This window comes from Diceros bicornis, chromosome 16 (assembly GCF_020826845.1).
Source record: "Diceros bicornis minor isolate mBicDic1 chromosome 16, mDicBic1.mat.cur, whole genome shotgun sequence".
In the NCBI taxonomy this organism is placed as follows: domain Eukaryota; kingdom Metazoa; phylum Chordata; class Mammalia; order Perissodactyla; family Rhinocerotidae; genus Diceros; species Diceros bicornis.
The window spans coordinates 30,343,654-30,366,621 of NC_080755.1; the positions used below are offsets into that span (position 1 = coordinate 30,343,654).

The window sequence follows — 22,968 nt, forward strand, 5'->3', positions numbered from 1 at the left end:
ATATTAAACACAAAGAATGAAGAAGGAAGGAAATAGCAAAGAAGAGAAATTAATAAGATAAAAAACAGACTTAAAATAGAGGAAAAGCGATATTATCAAAAAGTTGAATCTTTGAAAACAGACTCATGAATGAGTAAAGGACCTCTCCTATACTGTTAGAGAAAAAATGAGAAAGCACAAATTACCAATATCAGGAATGGAAAAGGGGATACCACTACAGATCATCACGACATAAAAAGTTGCCTGTTATCTTTAGGCTCACCAATGCACTTGTCGGGTTTCAACCACCATGTTTTTATTCACGTGCAAACTCCCAAATCTGTTTCTCTATTCAACATCTCCAATTGTTTTAGACATAACATGTTAAAAGCAAAAATCCCAATTTTATCCTATCTGCCTGCCCACAACAGCTTTTTGTCTAATGTTTCCCGTGTTCATAAATGGTACCATCATTTGCTCAAGCAAGAAACTCTCTGTTGGATGCCTGCACATCTGATAATCACCAAATCGTTGTGACTTTTCCTTCCTCCCGTACCCCCTCTTTCCCTGTATCACCCTTGTCTCTTCTCTTTGCATTTCCACTGCTTCCACCATTGTCCAAGCCACCTTCAAATCGCCCCCAATTCCTGCAGTGGCCTCTTCATTTGTCTTCCCTCTTCCATCCCAACACTGCAAAACTGGTCCTGCATGCATCTGTTTACAACCATTTCATGGCTTCTGTTGCCCTAGAATCAAGTCTAAAGTCTACTGTGGCCAGGAAGGCTCCCCCTCCGGAGCCCTTAGCCTTCCTGCTTTCAGTGCCTCGATTACTCAAACTCCTTCTGTGTCAAGGCTTTTGCATCCATCATACTTCAGCTCCACGCTCCCCAAACTCCTCCAATGAAAACAAGAACAGAAACCACAAGGGTGACTAACTCATTGTCCTCCTCATTTCCCTGAACTCCCACCAGTTGTTTGGGAGCTGTGAGTGCTCCCTGGGACATGGCCTGTCATGCTCATGGCTAGCTCCCCAGGACATAGCACAGTGCCTGGCACAGAGAAGGAGCACAGGAAGGGACTATTAATCTGAATGTGCAAATGAATGAATGATAATGGATCAATAATAATCCTGAAACCTTGTACTGATACTATTTCAACCTGACTAAAGTGAAAGAGAAAATGGAGAAAGGTACGTGTAAACATAAGTAAATAAAGCCCAGCCTTTTCAAGAGAGAAGTTTAATGCATTTTTGGTTATTTATTTAATGATAAAAAAGTCTTTTAAAATAATTCAAATATTTACCAGATTATCACACCCCCTCAGTTTAAGCTCTAAATGGGAGAAACCTGGCCTTTGTCTTTCTTGTAGACTTTGGCAGAGGCTCTTGCCTTTGGTTGGTGAGCTGTACAACTTTGTTGACTTAAATAGAAATCTGGGGCTTGATTTGGAAACTGCCTAAATCAATTTCAGGACACTGCTTCTCTCTCTGAGTTTGGTGGCCACAAATAACATAACTTATTAAAAGTTTCTGAGAAAGTAAAATCCAACTGCTTTCTTTTTTTTTTATAATTTTATTTATTTCCCCCCTCAAAGCCCCCGTCCGTGGTTGTATGTCATAGCTGCATATCCTTCTAGTTGCTGTATGTGGGACGTGGCCTCAGCATGGCCGGAGAAGCAGTGCATTGGTGTGCGCCCAGGATCCGAACCCGGGCCGCCAGCAGCGGAGCGCACGCACTTAACCGCTAAGCCACGGAGCCGGCCCAAGTCCAACTGCTTTCAAAGTAAATACATTCATGTTATTTCATAACCCATATATGCTGGATCTTTGAAAATATCCTTGTGCTTCACTCTAAAACATTTATTAAAATACCTGTAATGTATTTGTTGTTCCGAAGAGGCTAAATGGGCCCCTAGGGATTTAGAAGTTTAAATGTGATTTGTTGGGGTTAGCCACCTGGATCTGTTTTCTTCTGATATGTAAATCAGTTTCATCTGGCCTTTCTCTTAAGAAAACTGATCAAGTATTACTTGTATTTTTAAAATATGTAAAACTACATCTGTATATAAACCTAATAATTTTTTATTGTGAAGTGTATTGTACATACAAAGGAATAAACATGAAGGGTATGTATAGTTTGAAGGATAATGGAGTGAATGCCGTGTCCTCACTACCCACCTTAGGAAATGGCAGAGGGCAGCTATGGTGTGTGTGTTCTCCCACTTGTCCCTTTGCAGTAGTCATTATGGGTGTGAGGGGACGATAGCCCACAAAAGCTGGAATGGCTGGGCCAGGGTTTTATGTAGGTTTTATTAAGAATTGTGAAGGGGACATGTGGCACTACTTGTTGGAAAGCTCTCTTTCCTAACTTCTTTTGCTTGTCACCTAAGTCCAGTTTCTTGTCTCTGCTGCCTTGAGAAGAAACCAAAAAGTTGAAGGAAGCCATAAGCTTCATGGCTACGTAGCAACAGGAGCACCATTTGAGGGGGAACCGGGCGTAGGTCTCTTAGAACTGACCAACGGACACACGCTGACTGCCTTTGTACCACTCTTACAGCTGGGATGAGCCCAAAGTGGGGCACTCAGGGGGCCCGCAGTGAACCCGGCCCTGGAGAGAGACAGAGCCCAGAGCAATGCCTCATTTCTGAGCCAGGAGTGGGGCCAGCTTTATGGACGTGTGACCAGTGCAGTCAGAAGGGCCTTGTGCTTGCAGTTGCTATCTTGAAAGTCTTCATACTTTTATCTTTGAATGTGCGTTTTGTACGTGAAGTACAATGGGGTGATAGAACATGCTGTAGGGGCTTGCAGCCACAGCTCATGCATGGTTTTGCCTCCTGCTGCCTCCTTATCTCCTTGGGAGGGGTTCTCAGTTGCCTGCTCCCCCATTCCCTGGTGCTCCAGGCCTTTCTATTCAGCGACTGCTACTGTCCTCTGTCCCCAGTGGGGACTGGGGCTCCGGAGAGGCAGGGCCAGGCCTGCATGCTCTGTGGCATCTGAGGGCTGGGCATGGTGGTGACCTTCCTGTCTTGAGCTGGCTGTGTCATGGTGTGTTTGATGGGCACCTTGGTGGGGCAAGCCTCTCACTCACCACCAGTCCAGGCACCGAGCACTTTGAGTGAGAAATTGTAATCCCAAGGGGCTACCTGTCTGCTGTGGGTTGAGGTGACAGGCTCATGGGAAGAGGAGATTGACTAAAAGCAACAGCCGTAAAATGTTACTCACAAGTCTATAGGTCTACTGGGCGGTTCTTCTGGTTTGGGCCACTTTGGCTGATATCTGCATGTGTCTGTCATCAGCTGGTGGGTCATCTGGAGGCTTGATGATCCAGATTGGCCTCACTCAGTGTGTGGCAGTTGGCAGGCTGTCGGCGGGGGAGCAGGAACAACCAGACATCCCGGAGGCTGGCTAGCCTAGGCTTCTTCATGTGGTGGCAAAGTTCTAAGAACAGCAAAAGAGGGCAGCCCCACTGAGCAAGGACCTTTCAAGCCTCTGCTGTGTCACATTTGCTACTGCATTGGCCAGAGCAAGACACAGGCCAGCCCAGATTCCAAGTGTAGAGAAAGGATCCACCTCTTGATGGAAGGAGCTGCAAAATCGCATTGCGAGGGGTGTGGATGCAGGCACGGGAGGAACCAATCAAATGACATAAGCAAATGACTTATTTTAGCTTTTCTTTTTTTTTTTTTTCTCTTTTAAAATCAGCATGTATTTTCCCACTTCTGAACTGTTACCAAAATTAGCTTAAAGGATAGCCCTCGTGTATATTTATGGAACAGTTCCATGCAAATCTATTTCAGGGTTACACAAATTTTATTGCTTAGACTAAGGATCACTGTAGATCTGCTGCCAAACCCAGATAATCATTAAACCACCCCAATAACATGCCACTTCACTGGATTAAGGAAAGAAAAGAATATGTAAATCGAGACGTGACATCAGCCTTGTTTTAGATATTTGCTTTTTTTTTTTTTTCAGAACCGTGAGTCGGCCCTTTCTTTTTGAATGCACTGTAGCAACAGTCAAAAGAACCCCAGAGTAACCTAGTGCAACCTGTCTGCAAGGAGTGGAGGGCTCTTTCTGTGTCTCTAGAGACTGAGGGCCCATTTTAATGGTTTGTTTTGACCCATGTGGAGTGACACAGAATTCCAGGGCATTTGGAAGAGTCCTTCATGTGGATCTGTGACTGACTCCCTGTAAGCACCCCAACCCCCACCAGAATCCTGGCCACAGGTTTACTGCCTGCAACCTGATCTGAAGTCTTCCTGCAGTGCCACTGTCTCTGCCCCTAATTTCTCTAACGGTCGCACTTCTATAATAGCCCTGTAATGTTATCTTCCCACATGGCTCCCTACTTTGTCTTATGTCCTGAAGTGGCCGGCAGTGTCCTGGCCACCAAACCTAGAGCCAAGAAAGGAGTGCAGGGGACATGCTGCCAGGAGATCAGGGTTGACATGAAAATTGTTGGAGTCAGGAAATTCCAGGGCCCTTAAGTCATTCAGGAAGACAGTTGACATGAGAGGCCAAGGGAGGGGATCAGGTTGCCTCCGTGTAAGTAGGAATTGAGGTTCCCCATCAGGAGCTGGTCTGACAAGGAGGTGTCTGAGTCCTTCACACGTAGGCAAAGTTTGGGTAGTTTCATCTAAATCTTTAGCCAGATTGGAATTCACTTCCACTCGCGACATATTCACATTGTTGCATTCTTTTATAACTGTTATTTAGTCATCGCTGGCAGGACTGAAGAATTCGTTTAGTGTACTTATCAATTTGTTTGTAAAAATAATACCTAGAGCCGAACCCCTAAACTGTTTAGGGGATTTTGCTGTTTCAATGTGTCAGTCCAGCAAAGAAGCCCTTTATCCATACTCCTTGGTTCATGTGATGGTTTAAATATTAATCTCATGTGTCTCGGGTGTAATGATGAGGCAGGGCTTGTGTTGTGGAATGGAGTGGGCAGTGTGTGTTGACTTACTGGTGTCTTCACAGGTCACCCGTGTTGTTGGGACTCCCTTTGTGCACGAGTATTCCAGCTCCCTCAAAGTGGCAATGTCTGACCTTGCCCCCTTCCTATTGCCCTACTGTGGGGACTCCACACACACTTCCTGAGGGATTAAAAGGCACACATTCATCTTTTCTGTTTTAGTTGGAGGACTCACCCATACAAATCGCCCAACCGTTAACTGGGGGAGCAGGCTCATGACACTGGCTTAGGAAGTAATGGCGGCCTTTCTTCTGGAAGGGAGACTGGGACAGTCTTATGCAGCATGCTTCGGTTTCAGGAGGCTGTGGCTGCTAATTATAGAGAAGGAATACAACTGAGGATGAACTTCCACACATTTGACAGTTGAAGTGGCTTTTTATTCTCTTCTGTGCTCTGTTTTTGTATCATATTTACTCAATAATATGATCTTTGAGGGAAGGAAGTGTTTATGTGTTCCTTGGTGCCCAGCCTGTGCCTGACATATAATTTTGTTAAAATTGAACTAGGGAAGTGGTAGTAGTTAATGTTGCCCTGAGTGTGAAGAGAGGAATGATGAGAATGGGCAGTTCTGCTAAGGTTTTGAGATTCTGTTGTCAGAAGGCTGGGGAGATTGTGGGGCTTCTTGTTGTGGTTCAGAGCGGGCTGGGAGCATGTTGAGGCAGATACTTGGTGGGCCAGAGTGAGTGTGGAGGAAAAATGGATATTCACCTCGGGCTGCTGAGAATAAATTTGGAAGGTATGAGATGGAGATGATGTGCAAAATAGCCATGGTTGCCAGGAAGGACAGGGCTGTATCTGGTTGCCAGGAAGGACAGGGCTGTATCTGCTGGCTACCAGTAGTCCTCCTCACCTCGGCCCTAGCTAAGGAGAAGAGCAGGGCTGGGTAGGGGCCGTGAGGACTGAAAGCCGGGACAGGGTCTCTCAGCCTTTCATCCACTCCCTGCTATCTCCACATTAGGAGCCTCAAACTAATGACCTGGGAGGGCCAGAAGCAGAGTGTGCTGGAGCAGGCCTGGGTGGCTCGAGAGGGCTGATGGATACATTCTTGGGAATTTTGTGAGCCAGTTGTTGAACATAGCCATTATTAAAAATCAAATTCTATCAATGTACAATTAAATAAGTTATATTAAAAACAAAGGTAATAAATATTCAAAGCATGTCACTCCCTAATTATTTTATTACATTTTACTGCTACCGATGCTTTTGAGATTTCTTACATCTCTTAAATCTGTGTGGTAAACACACTATCTAGTGGTGAACTGCTGCATGTCTTTTGCCAACTCCATGCACAGTGACTTCACACTGGTAGCTTGAAATCAGCCGCAGTGGGAGTATTTATACCACGTACTTGTGCACTTCTGCCTCTCTCCACCCCTGAGCAGCACTTCCTCTCTGACTTGGTCCTCTCTGTCTGACCTGAGTGTGGACCACAGCCTCAGAATGACTCAGGCCCCCTTGAGGAGAAGCAGAAACTCTTTATCCAAAAGCTTCTTTCTTTGGGTTCACACACTGCAGGGGCTGAGGCAAAAGAAATAGTTATGGCTTAAAGGGCTTTCATTATCCCCATCTTATAGTCTGTTGATTATATGTGGGATTAAAAATAAGCAAAAGCATTGATACTATCAGCAGAACCGACCAAGTAAGCTTTACTAGTTAATAACGTCAGTAGGAGTTAGAAGCAAGAATGAGCTGCAGTGATGCCAGCTGTACACATGGTCCAGGGTACATGTTCACAGGTCCAGTTTTAATGGAATTTTCCACCTAGGAATGATAAAGTCTGATTTCAGTCCACAGGAGACCCTTGGCCCAGGGGAAATCTTTTGCAAGAAATCCTTCTTGTCTGCTACTTCCACAGGCTGGGGAAGGCAGCTCCCCTGTGTGTTCCCTCAAAACCTTGGGCATACCTCTGACACCACGGTACAGTGAGTTTGGCCAATTTGATCCCTGGGTTTAAATGCTTTCTCAGATCAGATGATCCATCTGTAAAAATGCAAGTCAAGAGTGCTGAACCTCACCAGCATGCCTCTAGTAGTTATGAGGAGCAGTTTGTTTATTAGAGAAATAAAATCAGTGAGTCAAATAGGATTAAACCCTTCAAATGATTTAACTAGGTATTTCTTACAAATAATGAAGAACACATTCCTTTCATTCTGTTGGGGATAATCAGAAACAAGGAACTGTGGGCTCCCTACAAGAATTAGCAGCCTGTTATAGGTGCTGATTCTAGACGAGTTGACAGTCTGCATTTCTCTTGCTGAGGATAAGAAGCAAAGCTTTTCTATCAAAAGAGACTAATTCCTTGTTTGAAATCTCACTTACAGTGGGAGAATTATCAGGCCTTTATCTAGATGTTTTAAAGTAGACACATATTTGTTTCCACTTTTCCCCAATCTCCTGTCATTTTGGAATAAGAGCCTTAACTCACCAAGTAGATGAATAATAAGAGCCACCCTGACAGCCTGAGAAATCAAGCATGAAGTTACACATTTGAATCTCCTCATCATGTTAATCTTAATCTTTTGTAAAATTATTTTCCTGTATTTTTTTTAAATAATTTTTATTTATTTATTTTTTCCCCCAAAGCCCCAGTAGATAGTTGTATGTCATAGCTGCACATCCTTCTAGTTGCTGTATGTGGGACGCGGCCTCAGCATGGCCGGAGAAGCGGTGCGTCGGTGCGTGCCTGGGATCCGAACCCGGGCCGCCAGCAGCGGAGCGCGTGCACTTAACCGCTAAGCCATGGGGCCGGCCCTATTTTCTTGTATTTTTAAGTGTATTGATCATTCTAACTGTCATGTAATGCTGGCTGCTGTAACAACCTCAAAATCTCAATGACCTACCACAGCAAAGGCTTGTGTCCTGCTCTTGTCACTGTCCAGAACGGGTCAGTGCATGCTGGGCAGCAAAATGCTCTCTTCCACACAGTGATTCAGGAACCCGAGCTCCTTCTGTCTGGGGCTTCGCTGGTTTCTAGACTTCAGAGTCCCCCTCTGGCTTCTCTGCATGTGGCCACAGGCAAAAGAAGAAAGGTGGTAGGGGTGTTAAAGCCAGGCCCGTTGGGAGCCTTCTTTACTTTCACTGATAGTCCATTGGTTGGTACGCAGTTGCACGATCATTGCCCATCTATAAGGCTGGGAGATGTGGTCTCTGTGCCCAGGAGGAAAAGGGAATGGGGTTGGCAAATATGTGGTATTGCCTTGGCCACACCAGAACACTCAGATGACACAAGCTGCATTTTGGAAGCATAATATTTTCAAGTCCTTTGTAGGTCTCTGGCCATAGAGAGGGTGCAGAGTGTAGTAGTAGAGAGCATGACCTCAAATCAAACTGCCAGTATCCAAATCCCAGCTCCACCATTTACCAGATGTGACACTGGGCAAGAAACTTAGTCTCTGTCTGTGCCTCAGTTTCCATATCTGTAAAATGGGGATAACAATAGAAATTACTAGGGTTCCTGTGAGAATCAGATGATGTAACATAAGTAAAATGCTTAGAATTATGCATGGAACATAATTAACAACATGTAAGTATTTGTTAAATAAATTTTTGAAAACTGAGACTAGTATCAAAGAGACCTAATGTCCTCTTTGGTATGTTGTAATTTGGATATGTTGCCATTCAGATGGAGAATCTTTCTTTCAGTTCAATTGTAAAAATGTTTATTGAGCAACTATTAATTGTAATGTGCCTGGCATGGCCGTAGAATCTGAATAAGTAGGGTTTTCACTGAGTCAAAGGAAACAGCATGTTTTCCCCACCAAATTTGCCTTTTAAACTCCGTGACTTTTAATCTGTGGTCACATGGCATTGTGATCTTGGTTTCAACTCCACAAATCCATGGCTTGTCCTGGGCCCATGAGAGTGGAAAGTGGCACTGGCCCAGTGCCCAAAGGGCTCTTCTCCTCCCTAGTCCATGGCTGTTGGGCCCTGTCAATGCCACTCCCTTAATGAGTGTCATTTCTGTCTACTCATTATGTAGTTTGCTCCCAATCTATTTATACTAAAACACTACCTCTTCTAGTTATGATCTAAATTGTGGAATAATGCTTGATTTCAAAAAATCATGAGGGCAACGTGCAGTGATTTCTCCATGCAAAGTCCCCATTCTAGGAGCAGGCTGGGCTTAACAGGCTCGTTCTCTTGCAGCTCGACGACTGCACGCTGCAGCTCTCCCACAATGGCACCTACCTGGACTTGGAAGCTACGCTGGCAGAGCAACGGGACGAGTTAGAAGGCTTCCAGGATGACGCTGGGTAAGAGTGACAATTGTCCTTGCTGTCTAGTCCCAACCTTCCAAGAAATGGGGGTCCATTGAGGCCTTAACATATTTTGGAGAAACCACCATAGCTTTGACCTTCTCTTCACTCACAGTCATACCAAAAGAAGGGAGATGCAAGTGACTCAACAGTAGTAACTGCAAACCTTTTTGCATTTTGAGACACTTTCTTGACAAGCCTACTTAAGGGTAGGAAAATTTCTGGTATAGTTTAATTAAGCACATGGTATTTACATTCTAAGTTTTTTTTTCAAACCAAATATAATTAATATTTTCCAGATTTTAGTGGATTGAACAACTGTTTTAAACATTGTTTTTAATACTAACTTACTGGATATTTAGTTTTCTGGGCAGATTCCCCAGCAGATCATTTTATACTATATCATCTTTTGAACTCATTACAGTGGAGAATATAATCATGCTAATTAACATCAAGTTACTTTTGGCCTGCATTTAGAATTGCTTGATACTTCTGATTGCTGTGAATCAGAATAAAGCAATACTTCTGAAAAATCAGAGATGTGTACAGAAAGTGAAATCAGGGGTAGGAATTTAGGGGTAGGAATATACCCCTAAAATCAGCTGTTCTTTATTAGATTATTGAAATGGCGTTTTTTGGGGGCCCCTGCCTCCCTTTCTATTCCTCATCCATCTAGATCCCAGTATATTTCTGATTTCATCACCTTCCTCCTGAGAAACCTTCAGAGACTCCCTGTTGCTTTCCAGATAATGCTCAGCTGTCTTAATCTGATGTTCAGGGACCTCCCCAAAAGTTGTTTTCAAGCTACCTTGCCTGGGTTAAAAATATATTATGGTCAGATGAATATTATCTGAGTGCTGTTTTTCATGAATGGCTCAAAAAATGAGGAAATATGGGAACGCTCTTAGTGTTACTTTCCTACCTGACTCCACTGTGTACTGATGACTTCCTGGGTTTCCCCTGCTTTAATACCCATCACAATTTATGGTCCTTTTCCCCTTAATTATCCCTCTTCTTTACTGCTAAAACTCTGCTAGGTCAGAACTGGGCCTGTGAATATCCAGTGCCTAGCATATTCTCAACATGTTATAGGCACTTAGTGAACATTGGTGGCCAGGTGAAGGGCAGGATCCCAGAATGGAGTCCTGAATGGCATGACCATGAGCACCAAGAAGACCAGGGTCCTTGGTAGGAACAGCAAGGTTCTCTGAGGATGCCCTTCCTGTCTCCTTAGCGGTTCCAAGGGCCACACCAACAGTGTGTGGGAAAAGATGGTGGAAACTACCTCAGGTGGCTGTACACACATGAGGGGTATCATTATTAAGTCACACCAGATTCTGCTCATCATCATTTTCAAAATTAACATTATTAGAGTGAGAGACTTGGGGAAATTCCATTGCTATAGTTTTTACCAAGTATTTGACAATGACATCCCTGTATAAAAGATGTCAGAATTCAGGCTGGATGACAGTCTAATTGGATGACTTCATGGCTCATTTATCAAACAGACCCCAGGAGTGTTATGAGTAGATCATTGTCAACTGGAAAAATGTCTCTAGTGGTCTTATGCTTGCAGACCATGTCCTGTTTGATTTTTTCTTTCCTTTTTTTTTTTTTTGTGAGGAAGATCAGCCCTGAGCTAACATCCATGCCAATCCTCCTCTTTTTGCTGAGGAAGACTGGCCCTGGGCTAACATCTGTGCCTATCTTCCTCCACTTTATATGGGACGCCACCACAGCATGGCTTGACAAGCAGTGCATCGGTGCGCACCCGGGATCCGAACCCCGGGCCGCCAGCAGCAGAGCGTGCACACTTAACCGCTATGCCATGGGGCCAGCCTATACTTTTTTTTTTTTTTTTGGTGAGGAAGATTGACCCTAAGCTAACATCCATTGCCAATCTTCCTCTTTTTGCTTGAGGAAGATGGTCTCTGTGCGAACATCTGTGCCAATCTTCCTCTACTTTTTTTTTTTGTGAGGAAGCTTAGCTCTGAGCTAACATCTGTTGCCAACCCTCCTCTTTTTTGCTGAGGAAGATTGGCCCTGGGCTAACATCCGTGCCCGTCTTCCTGTACTTTATGTGGGATGCTGCCACGGCATGGCTTGATGAGCGGTGCATAGGTCCGCACCCAGGATCTGAACCTGCGAACCCTGGACCGCCAAAGCAGAGCATGCGAACTTAACCACTATGCCACCGGGCCGGCCCCGTGATTTTTTTCTTTTTTGTCAAAACTTGACTGATTTGGAGATGGCACCTTGGGAAAAAAAAGTGTTAGTATATTACAAAACAGTATCAAGAGTTAAGAGGGGGGAATAAAAGAACATTTATGGAGCACTTGCTATGCCAACCACTACACTAGGCACCTTATTCATGGTATGTTTGTTTAATAGTTCATTCTCTTACCAGTGATGTGATTGGATTTTATTGTCTCCATTTTTCATTTGAAACAGCTGAGGGTCAGGAGTTAAAGTATGTGTCCAGGACAGCAGAGCTGGTAGATGGTGGAGCCAGGTTTGAACATAGGTGTGACCGATTCCCAAGTCGGTACTCCTCTTCCATCCCAGGAGCTTCTGGGCAAAGGCACTTCAGGTTGTACTCAGGATGTACGTTTGTACCTTTGGTGACATAAGGTTGGTTCATACAAGGACATCATCAGTCCCAGGCTAAGACACTGGCTCCAGTTGAAACAGCACCCGACCTCACTGCAGGGTGGCTCCAGGAAGACACACTTGCTGCCATCATCTGGCCCTGACACTACAGCTCACACTGTCAACACCAGCATCCAGGTGCTGGAAGTTCCTCCACAGCTGTTCCTGAAGAGCCAGGGACCCAGCGTAGGCCCTGGGGCTGACTTGCTTACTTTGTTCCCTTCTGAATCGGCACCTGGCCATGGATCCATCTGATAGGTGCAGCTGTGACCACATTTCTGCACCCTAACAACACAGGATGCTCGGAAATGAATTATGGCAAGATGAGAAGGCGGGACTCATGACGTGGGAACCTGCAAACGGGGGAAGGTAGCCCAAATGATGTTGAGTTGCTGCACATTTGACAGGTGTGCCCCAAACTCACCCCAGAGTTTGTCTTTGAAATAGTCTTCATTTGTGGTGACCCGCCCCTTGTCCTTTAGAATGTACTCAGGATGACACACCTCTTTGTCCCAAAGAGTGTGAAGAAGCCACCTTTACTGATCTCTGGTGGGGAGGCCCCTCCGTCCCTGGCCTGGGTTGCAGAAGTCATGGCAGGATGGTGATGTCCTGGGATGGCCAGGTCAGCCTGGTTATCCCTAGGTCATTTACCAGCCCTGAGCACTGGCAGCACATGGCTAATCACTGGGAGCTGGCTGGAAGCAGCCTGCGGGCTGAGCCTTCCTGCACAGGTGGGAGGTGTCTGGGCACATTCACAGCATCGCTTGCACGGAGCATCCCTCCTGGGTCCTCTCCTAGAAGTGTGGCATCTGGCAAAGTCTGTGTGCCTAAGAACCCTTGTCTCCCACGAATGGGAGTTAAAATATAATTTCTTCCTAGTTAAGAATTACCCTTTTGAGGCATGAAAAGGGCAAATGAAATACCATTCTTTCTCTTGATGATTTCTTTGTGTAAACTATAGCAAAATATCTGCTAATGTGACCATCTAATGAAGACATCTGACAGGCTGGGTGAAAATAGTGGTGTTTTTCCTACAGTGTGTTTTGAGTGAGTTTTCCTGGCTGGAGGAGTTTGTTTCTTTGTTTTTATCCATTACCCTGCTCTTTTATGTCAAGACTAAAAATTAACTCACTTGTTGTTTAGAATTATCATTCCAGCTGTAGCTAATCAGAGAAGAGGAGAAAGACCTTCAAAAATGGAAGGACAAAGCAATTATTATGCTAACAAAGTAGAGCCAGGCCTGCTCATTGCCTTCCAAGGCCAGGGAAATTAGCAACCATAGCATAGTGCAGTGGAAACAGAAGCCCCGAAGCCTCTGGATTATTATTTCTGCCCCTGCCGTTCTGTGACCTTGGGCAAGCCACTTTACCTCTGATAGGAGTTTATATAATTTATTTATAAAATGAGGACAATATTACCCAATCCCTTTTTCCTCCCTGTATCAGCAGGGATCCCAACAGGGTCTCTGGTACCCAAGGAGAGCATAGCAGAGAGCAGCATCGCAATAGTGGTTAGGGATAGGGGCTTTGCGATTAGTCTCATTGCTGTGTGGCCAAGGAGATGTTACTTCACCTCTTTGAACCTCAGTTTCTTTGTGAGTGGGGACAATATAATCATAGTACTGCCTCTGTGGGTTGTTGTGAGGTAAAATGTGATGATGTCTCTAAAACGTTAAGCTAGTTTCGGGCGTATAATACATACTCAAAGCTAGTAGCCCTTACTGTAATTAGTCAGCATTTGAGAAGATGATACATTGAAATAGGATTCACTGGATTTTAGTCCTGGAGGGGTCTATGCAGGTCAGCCATTCCGAGATCTCATTTTTTCAGTTAAAGAAACCAGGGCTAGAGCCTTGCCCATAGGGCAGAGCTGGGCCAGAGCCCCTCACCCTTTTTGCTTGTTCCCACCGCCATTGCCTCTGAAAGGAAACCAGTGCCAGCTCAGGTCCACAGGGAACTGTCATGGAGAAGGTGGGGCTTGAGGTTAGCCCTGAAGGGGAGATAGTGGCTTCGGGAGGTGGAGGGGGCAGTAGGTGGGAGCATGGTAGAGCTGAGTGGGCCTGAGAAGCACGGTGCTTCAGGGACGTTGTGAGGACCAGTGAGGTTGCTGGACTTGGTGTACATAATCCCAGATGCTCCTAACTGAGTAACTTGTGGCACTCACCTTTTCGTAGGCTTCACTCCTCTGAGGCCTGTCCCAGAGGGTCGGCTCTGAAGAGAGCTGCTGCTTATCTCTCGATTTCCTCACCTGCTATGGGGGTGCTGGTAAATACTCCCCCAACCCCAACTCCTGTCCTCATAGGGTTGTGTGTGGGTGGGCAAAGTCAGACAAAGCCCTGTGGAATGTGGGTGGGGAGAGCCTGGCAGTGTGAGGCTTGTGGCTCAGAAATGAAGGATGTGAGGCCAGGCAGGGGTGGGGTGGGCTATGAGGAAGCCCCTGTGCAGGGGTGGGCCCCACTCGGCCCTGATCCCGACCCCGCCAGCTTTGCAGTGGGCGTGTTTAGAGGGACAAAGGAGTGTGCGGAGAGCACTGATTTGACTCTTAGACACCTAACTTCTCAACCTGCAGCAGAGAAGCCCCAAGGATCCATGTGTGTGGGGGTCTGTGAACCCCCAAGGCTTCTGCACAGTTTGTGTGTGTGCAGGGTTTTTGGGTGGGGAGGTTTCACAGCTTTTCATCAGATTCTCAAAGAGTTTTTTGCATCCCAGAATGTCAAGTTAGAAACAATAGGAAGCAGTTTTCGCTTCTTACTGTCTGAAACAAAAGTTAACCTCATCCAGTCACATCTTTGTCTGGGTTTCCTCTACACCTAGATCTGGTGGAATGGGAAATCACCTAAAATACATTTTGAACCTAAATCTAAAAACCTATTGAACCTGAAAAACCAAACCAAATAACAAAAACCTCAACAAGTTAAAAGAGAGATTCTGGTTAGGGTGTAGATGGGAAGCCATGAAGACTCCCCCCTCTTTTCCTCTTAAGTGATAATCTCCAGCTGAGAGTGCAGGTGTGTTGTCTGAGGCTCTTTTGGCAAGCCAATGATGGTTATTAAGGGTCTCCTGTCTTCTCAAGGCTGTGCAAGGCTCAAAGTGCAGACCACTAACCTCTGCCTCTGGTCACCGAGGGGAGAAAACTGGCCCTTTCAAACAAAAGGTGCCTAGCGGGTGACTTCAGTGCTAGGCTGAGCGGGGTAGCCCAGAGCCCCCTGCACACCAGCTCTGGGCCACTGCTGGACTGGCTCCCTCTAAATACCCTGCGAGGAAGCTGCTTAGAAGTGCTGGTTTCTAGGCGCCTGCTTCAGGAGGTTTGGCGTGGGTGGAGCCCGGGGAATTTCCCCTTTTAAAAAGATCCTCAGGTGGTCAGGTGCTTGGTCTGGAACCTTTAGCAGAGTCTGTCAATCTTGGATACTATTGCAACCATCTGAGGAATTTTAAAAACCTCCCTCCCATGCCCAGCCCCAGACCAGTGCAATCAGATCTTGGGGGGTGGGCCCAGGCAGCGTGCTTTTTAAAGCCCCCCCAGGTGATTCCACTACATGAGGGAGACCCGTCCTGAAGATGCTGCAGTAAGTCAGACAGAGAGAATGAACTCCCATGCTGAGTGGACAGTGGAATTGGAAAGGCTCTGAATACCTTCAAATGCCAGATTGTACAACAGGACAAAGATGGCAGCAGGTGGGTGTGGGGGAGCCCAGGTAGGCACTGGGCTTTACGGTGTGGGTTGGAGTCAGAAAAGAACTGACCTGCAAAGAGGGAGCCCTCATGGAGCTCCTCAAGTAACAGGGAGGGTGGGGTGAGTAGACAGAACTTAGAGCAGGGAGGCTGCAGTTAGATGTGGCCCACTATGGGGAGGAGAAGGGAGTGACCTAATGGGCCTGAACCTGGTGGCTGAGGAAGGTGGGTGGATTAGGGCCTGGACTGGAGAGGGAGGGAGCTGTGAATCTGGAGATGTACTGGTTGAGTAGATGGAAACAGGAGAACAAAATGGACACATGACATTAGATGGATAGTGTACAGAGGGTGGATTGCTTAGAGAGGTAGCGAGGTTATGGAGTGGGGGCAGTTTGGGGAGGGGGAAAAGAGGTTTATACATGTTAGTCTGAGTTTATGTCAAGCCACACTCAAGGTGGGACATGGCCAGGTGAGAACTATTTGCCTGGGACCCAGGTGAGAAGCATCAAGGACCAGAGAGGCTGGGGTGATTGCTTGGAGGAAGGGAGTTGTAAACCCAAAACTTCTCTAAAAAAAAAAATGAAGTCTATTAAAGAAAAGATGGATAATTATGTTGTTTTGAGGATAATATGTTGATTACAAGATGCTCTTAGAACCCAGGCTTCTTTATCTTTCTGCTCTGCCATCCTTAGGGTGTGGCTTTCATCTTGCATGCTTCATCATAGTTACAATATGGCCACTATCCCTCCAGCTTCACATCAAGGCAGGAAGGCATGTATTGGTTAGGGTGCAGTCTTCTTGGTTGTAACCAAGAGATTCCTAGGTATAGCAGTTTAAGGTAAAATTTCTTTGTTGTGTAAGAATCCAAATGTAGGTGATCCTTCTTGAGACTGGTAGACCAGTGATACCATCCTCAAAATAAGGATTCCATCTCTGTATCCGGACTTGCTTTAGCTTATACCTCCTCATCTGCATTCCAGCCACCAGGAAGAAGGAAATGGACAGAGGAAGTGCATGTCCATTCTTTGTGCGTATAGCTTTCACTCACATGCCGTTGGCCACAACTTAGATCCATGGCCATACCATGAATTGAGGGCTTGTGTCCAGCTAACCCTCTACCTCTCTTACTAAGGATACAATGGTCCCTGCCTTAGCTAGGCAGAATGAAGAGCAAGTGGTGCCCGCTGGGTCTGCTCTTTTTAAAGAGCTTTTCTAGATGCTCTACCAGCAACTTCTACCTATAGTTCACTGAAGAGGACTATGTCACGTGGCCACCCTTGGTGGCCAAGGAGACTGGAGAATGTAGTTGGGTATATTGTCACCTCAAACAAAATTGGGTTTCCTTTATAAGATAAAAGAGGAAAATGGGTATTGGGTAGGTACCCAGCAGTGTCTGCCTCATCAAGGGGAGAGAAAACTTCAAAGAAAGGACAGTTAAGAACATCATCATGTTCTAGAGAGAAATCAAGTTATGAGAGGACCAAGGCAAGGCCGGGGGTATAATAAGAGGGAGATTTACGGTGTCCCTGGGGAGAGAGGAAGCAGAAGAGTAATGGGGTGGGGGCAGATGGAGATAGGTCAAGAGAGAATGTGGGGCTGAGAAGGAGAGGCAGCAGGATTACACAGGAACTGGGCGTTGTGACGGGTTGAACAAAGGCTTTTTTTCCATTGGGGGCACCTGCTGGGGTTAAGGCTAAAACTACAAAACTCTTAAAAGAAAATAGGAGTAAGTCTTTGTTTCTTAGATTGGATACTAAAAGCATAATATTGTTATTCCATTTTACAGACAAGGAAGCTGAGGCTCAGAGAGCCTAAGTAACTTGTCCAAGATCATACAGCTGGCTTCAGAGTTGACGCTTTTCACCTCTACTGCCTACTAGGGAAGACCAGAGTGCCTCTGGAGATGAATGTAGTGGCAACTGGCTCTCTTGGACTTGGAGCTTCTGAGCAAATTAATGTTAGCTAGCACTATCCTTTTCTAGCTGAAGACCAATTCAAATCCTTCTTTATCTCTTTATCCCTCAGGCAGAGCACTGGCTGAATCGCACAGCTCCAGAAGCTTAATAGGAGGAAGCTTATTCCTGGGGCAGCTGCTGAGGGGGCCCTCGTCTCTGCTTCTGATACGTGGTCAAACTTATGTGTTCTGCTCCTGACTGAAGTCATAGTTCTGATTTGAGTAGAGGAATATTCGGGGGCATCAATTCTGATGTTGGTTCTGAGAAAAATTCTCCAGGCCTTTGGCTCTTTGCCACTCAATAAAATAATACAAGCCCTTGTTCTTATAGTCACAGAAAGACTTTATATATTATTCTTATAAAAATATTCTCTTGAGAGATAGGGACAGAACTGAAACACACGGTTTCTGTGAGACTTATTTGGTTAAACCATATTTTGTTCCCAAGGCCATAGACATTATTGTAGGAGAAACTTGTGTATTCTGAGAAACCAGGAAGTTCTGGAAGTTATTTTAGCAATAGTACTGTCATGTCCCTGGCATGTCTGCTTCAACTGGAGTCTCCTTGAATTGAGCATCTATTTTAGATAGGTCTCTTGTCACTTGCGTAGCACTGGCCTTGGACGTGGGCAGCCCATTGGCTGTGGCTAGTTTCTGAAGCTGGTGATGTTTCCCTGGCAGTGGCTGTGCTGATAGGACCGGAATCGGAATCTCCCTGGGGAGTTTCAGGTCAAACTAAACTGCCTTTGCCTTCTGGGTCCCCAGATTCTAGTACTGGATGCATTTCCATCTCACTCTGTTGTAAACGGGCAGGTTCGGAAGGAGTGGCAGCTGTGACACTGATACAGCATGCCGATATCAGGAAAAAAAGGATCACTAAAGTGCTTAGAGTGACTCCACATTGGCAGCCTCTCACCGATTTCATTTTTGGAACATGGAAGCTCCATGAAGGCAAGATACCAAAGTTTTTATTAGGATTTTCCAGAGAAATAGAACTAATAAAGTGACTGACTATCCTTCTAGTCTCATCTATCTAATCTATTTTATTTCATCCATCTAGTCTATACATCTACCTAGAGAGTTTTCTTTCAGGTAATTGGCTCCCCCCATTACGGGGACTGGCAAGTCTGGAATCTGTAGAGTGGGCCAGCAGGCTGGAAATTCAGGTAAGAATTGATGTTGCGGTCTCAAGTGCAAAATCTGCACGGCAGGCCAGCAGGCAGGATTTCTATGTTGCTGTCTTGACAGAATATACTTTGTGCACCTGATATATAGTCCGGCACACACTAGGTGCCGGTGAACATGGGTGGATGAGGGAATGAGTGAAGGAGCACCCGTCTGGGAGGCAGCTATAGGGAGGTGATAGGAGCACAGGTTCTGGGGTTGGGCTGGCTGGGTTGAATCCTAGCTCGTTACTTTCTAGCTGTGTGACTTCAGCTACCTTGCTTAACTCTTCTGGGCCTCAATTTCCTCATTTTACAAATGGCAATAATGTTACCTACTTCATAGGAATTTTTGAAGACTAAATCTGTATAAAGTACTTAGGACGTCGTTTGGCACATGATTAGCATTCCATAAATGTTAACAACTTATGATTATTATTTTCTGAACCCAAACTGACATAGTATCCCATTGGGGGCAGGGGAAAGTACATCCATGATTATTTAATTTTCATCTGCAAGTTTTGGCTATGAAACAGAAGACAAGGGCATAGTTACTAGAAAAGTGGGGATAAAATGATTATTTTAAAAAGGATGATATGATTATTTCCCTAAAAGAAGCCAAAAGAATCAGCTAAAAGATTTTTAGAATCAATAATAGCAGTGAGATGGCCATATGTAGAAGAAATAAGTAACAATCAACCTTTCTCCAATATGTCAGCATTAACCAATTAGAAAATATAGTGGTGGAGGGAGGGAAGCTATGAAATTGGAAGGGACCTTGTGATGGATGTCCTCTCTACGTTGATATTTGATATAAATAAAACTTGGACTTCCTGTAATTCTTCTTGAATTCTTAGGATTAACCTTATTTAGTTCTGTTGTATTATTTTCACATATTGCATAATTTGGTTTGCCAATGTTTTCTTAGATATTTGCATCTTAATTTTTTGTGTGTGTCTTTTTTGTTAGATTTTAGTATTGAGGTTAAACCAGTTCCTTAAAAAAGCTGGGACTCTCTTTATCCTTTGTAAACCCAAGAAAAGGTTATATAGTGAGGCAGTTGTTCAGCAAAAGGCGGGATGGTGCAGGTGACTGTGAGAGGTGGGGTAGGGGAAAGGGTGGGAGATGGACACCTTCTGTGAACCTGGCCACACTCAGCACCCCCTTGTCTTCGCCTTGGCCGGCCCCCTCCTTTGCTAGGAACTCCTGGGATTGGGGCCTCACCCCTTGTCAGGCGGCTTCCACAGCCCATGGCTCCCAATTCCACACAGGTTTCTACCATTGTAGGATTTTGTGTACAGAAGCAGGCAGGGAAGGAAGTAGAATATTGAAGCAGAAAAATTATAAGTGATAAAACTACTAAAAAACAGGCATTTTTTGTTTTATGCTCTTTTAAATTCCATTAGGGTTTAGCTTAACCAATCCAATTGCCTGGTTTCTTAGTGTGCAAGCGCAGAAAAGGTGACACCTCTAGAAGGATGGGCCTGCCGTGGCCTCCTCAGAAAGACTGTCCTGGTTTTTATGCAGGTGCCTGGGATCCTAGAGCAACCGCCCCACACACTTACTGTGGGACTTGAGAATTCTGTGGGAAAACTTAGCATTTCCCCAAAAATGCAACTTTGCATGGTTTGGAGATAAAAGTATGGGCTATCAGTGGGCCCCTTCTGAATGTCTTCACAACTTGAGGTACTCTGAAATATTTTTCCTGGCCATCCCATGCTTTTCCCCCTCTGGGCATCTGAAGCATGTGCTTTTTCTACCATTCATTTGGTATTTATTATTGACTCATAACTGCTGATAATATGAGTTATAGAAAATCCTCCAGATTTGAGGACTTAGGGTTTGCTGTTTCTCGTAGTTAGAGTCTGGCCAGCGTCAGGGGTTCGGTTGTTTCTGCTCCTATCTTGGCCTCCGTCCAGCTCTGGGTGAGGCCACACCCCTGATAGCACTGCCCCCACCCCCAGAACACCTTTCCTGGAAGTTCACATAAAAGGCTATTCAATAATTCAGTTCAATGCATTTAATTGAAACTCTCTTCCTAGTATGATCACACGACTGAAGGAGTAGTGACATCAGGTTTGTCAAGAGAGAAAAAGATTTTTTATGTGTTAGAAAGAAAGTTTTGAAGAAGGCTGTGTTTATAGGAATCTCAAACTTGTCTTCTGGAATGGGTCAAGTGTTGTGTAGTTGTTGTAAGCTCCTCAAGACCAGTGCCTTGCACACAGCAAGTGTAAAACAATCAGATGAACAAGCAAAGTCAAAATGAAGGGCTCATGGGGACTTGAAGGGACCGTGAATGCAGATTCTCCACCTACAAGCAGCTGCTGGGCTGGAGGCTACTGCATGCTTTTGTGGGACTACGCAACTGGTTTTCCTTTCTCCTTTAAAAGAATAAAAAAAAACCCCTTACTTTCCCTTATGTGGTCTCAAGCACAAAAAAATATAATTGTTTCAGGATTACTGTGAGTTCATGATCACAGTATTAACAGTGTGCCCTGGTGAGATGTATGTTCCCTCTCCCTCCAACACAACCACAAAATCAGGAAACAGGAAAGCACTGCTAGACTCAGGTATAAATGAAGCCCTGATGGGGAGAGATGAGAGTGGCCTGAAGAGTGACAGGGAAGGGAAATTCAGCCACCGAGAAACCCAGCAGGTTACCTGCTGCCATGCTGGTTGGCTGTCTCCATTTAACCTTTGTCCACTGGCTTCCCCCTTTCTCCAAACCTCAGAGCTTTTGTTACCCCCAGGTAGCTAGAACTCATATTTTCACCCTTTTCTCTTCTAGATCAACTGCTCTGTGCTTTAGTCCTTTTCTGCATAGAGCAGGATGAGCCCTAGTAGGAGTGGAGTTGGGGAAGGGGCCATCGTTTTTTTTCCTCATAAGAAATGAAGTGAGAAGGAAGCAAAGATGGGACAAGGTGTGGTGTAAATGGGCATTCCTGATAATAAATAGCCTATGAGCTCTTTGGTGGACTCTCATCTTCCTGTAAAAGACAAAAGCCGTAAGTCTTGAACTGATAGACAGCAAAGGCGCTCTTGCTGATGACCCCACTATGTGTACCCTTTTCCTATACCCAAAAAATGTAAAAATAGCCATGGGAATGGTCAAGCAGATTTGTGTTGTTACATTCCAGGGATTTCACTTCATGGGCACAGATTTTAAAATTTTCCCAACATGGTCAAGCATGACTACATACTAACTCTGTGGATAGAATGAGTTGACTGGGTTTGGCAATAAAATGCATGTGCCAATCCAATAAAGGCAAACTGCATTATTTTATTTTCCGTAAAGCCCTGTAATGTCACGTTATTTCAGGATAGATTCTTGTTCTGTCTAGGACCCTGCTTATCTGGAGCCTCTTTCAGGTGGGTGTGTCAGAACCTTCAAGTTGATTGACATCATGTAGGCATCTTCTCGCCAGCTCTTCTGATGCCCATGTATGTTTTGTCTCCTGTCACCATTAGGCGGGGCAAGAAGCACAGCATCATCCTAAGGACACAGCTGTCCGTGAGGGTCCATGCCTGCATTGGTGAGTGAAATCTGTGGAAAGGGATGCTTGGCATCTGCCCTCAGTGATTAAACATGTGATGAGAAATGCCACTTATGGGAATAAAATAAAATATTCACTGTTATGCTATTTACTTGGGTTAGACCCTATCATGAATTGTTGGTTTTTAGTGAAGCAATTTCTACCAATAGTTTTTGAAGCCCTGTTTATTCTGACTTCCTTTGCTGTTTGGTTAGTGAATAGAGCTGGGGGTAAGGCGGATTGTCTATGAAGTTCTTTTTGGCAATGCTGGGCGAGATGAGGTTCTTCCTGGGGCTGTGCCAGTGTGAACCTCCAGCCAGTTGAAATGACCTTCATGTGCCTCCTGGTGACTCTGCGAAGCTCCCTGTGGGGAAGTGGGGTCTGAGGTCCCAGGTTCTGGTCAGGTGATTGAAAGGGAAATCTCAGGTCAGCACAGGACAGGGCATACGTGGATACAGAGCAATATGCTGTTGAGCAGATGTATTTTGGTTCAGAATGGCTTGGCTGGGGTCACTCAGGAACTCCACTAGGGCCATTCCTGCAGCCATCGATTTTTCCTGGGCCCATTGGTTTCCCCACCTGTATACGTGGGTTGACTGTCAATGAAAGCAATTATTTATGCTAAGTAGACAATCTCTATGTGTAGGGTTTCTAAAACAGGCTTGGTTTCCTCCTGGCACTGGGCCAAGTTGAGGCAAGTATGTAATATCTTAAAAAGAAAAAAGGAACTAAAATTCACTTGATGCATAGACGTTTTTCATACGTGAGTAATTTTGCTTTTATTTAA

General features: G+C 45.1%; 1 protein-coding gene across 3 annotated transcripts in view; it reads left to right on the forward strand.

The window, feature by feature from the left end:
* The window catches only part of FHOD3 (formin homology 2 domain containing 3), a 457,851-nt gene that overhangs the window by 49,976 nt on the left and 384,907 nt on the right, over positions 1 to 22,968 (forward strand). For all 3 annotated transcript variants that reach the window (XM_058557016.1, XM_058557014.1, XM_058557015.1), the window contains exons 2-3: positions 9,102 to 9,208; positions 22,117 to 22,181. In XM_058557016.1, the coding sequence (XP_058412999.1) occupies positions 9,102 to 9,208; positions 22,117 to 22,181 (172 nt within the window). The remainder of the gene's footprint in view (positions 1 to 9,101; positions 9,209 to 22,116; positions 22,182 to 22,968) is intronic.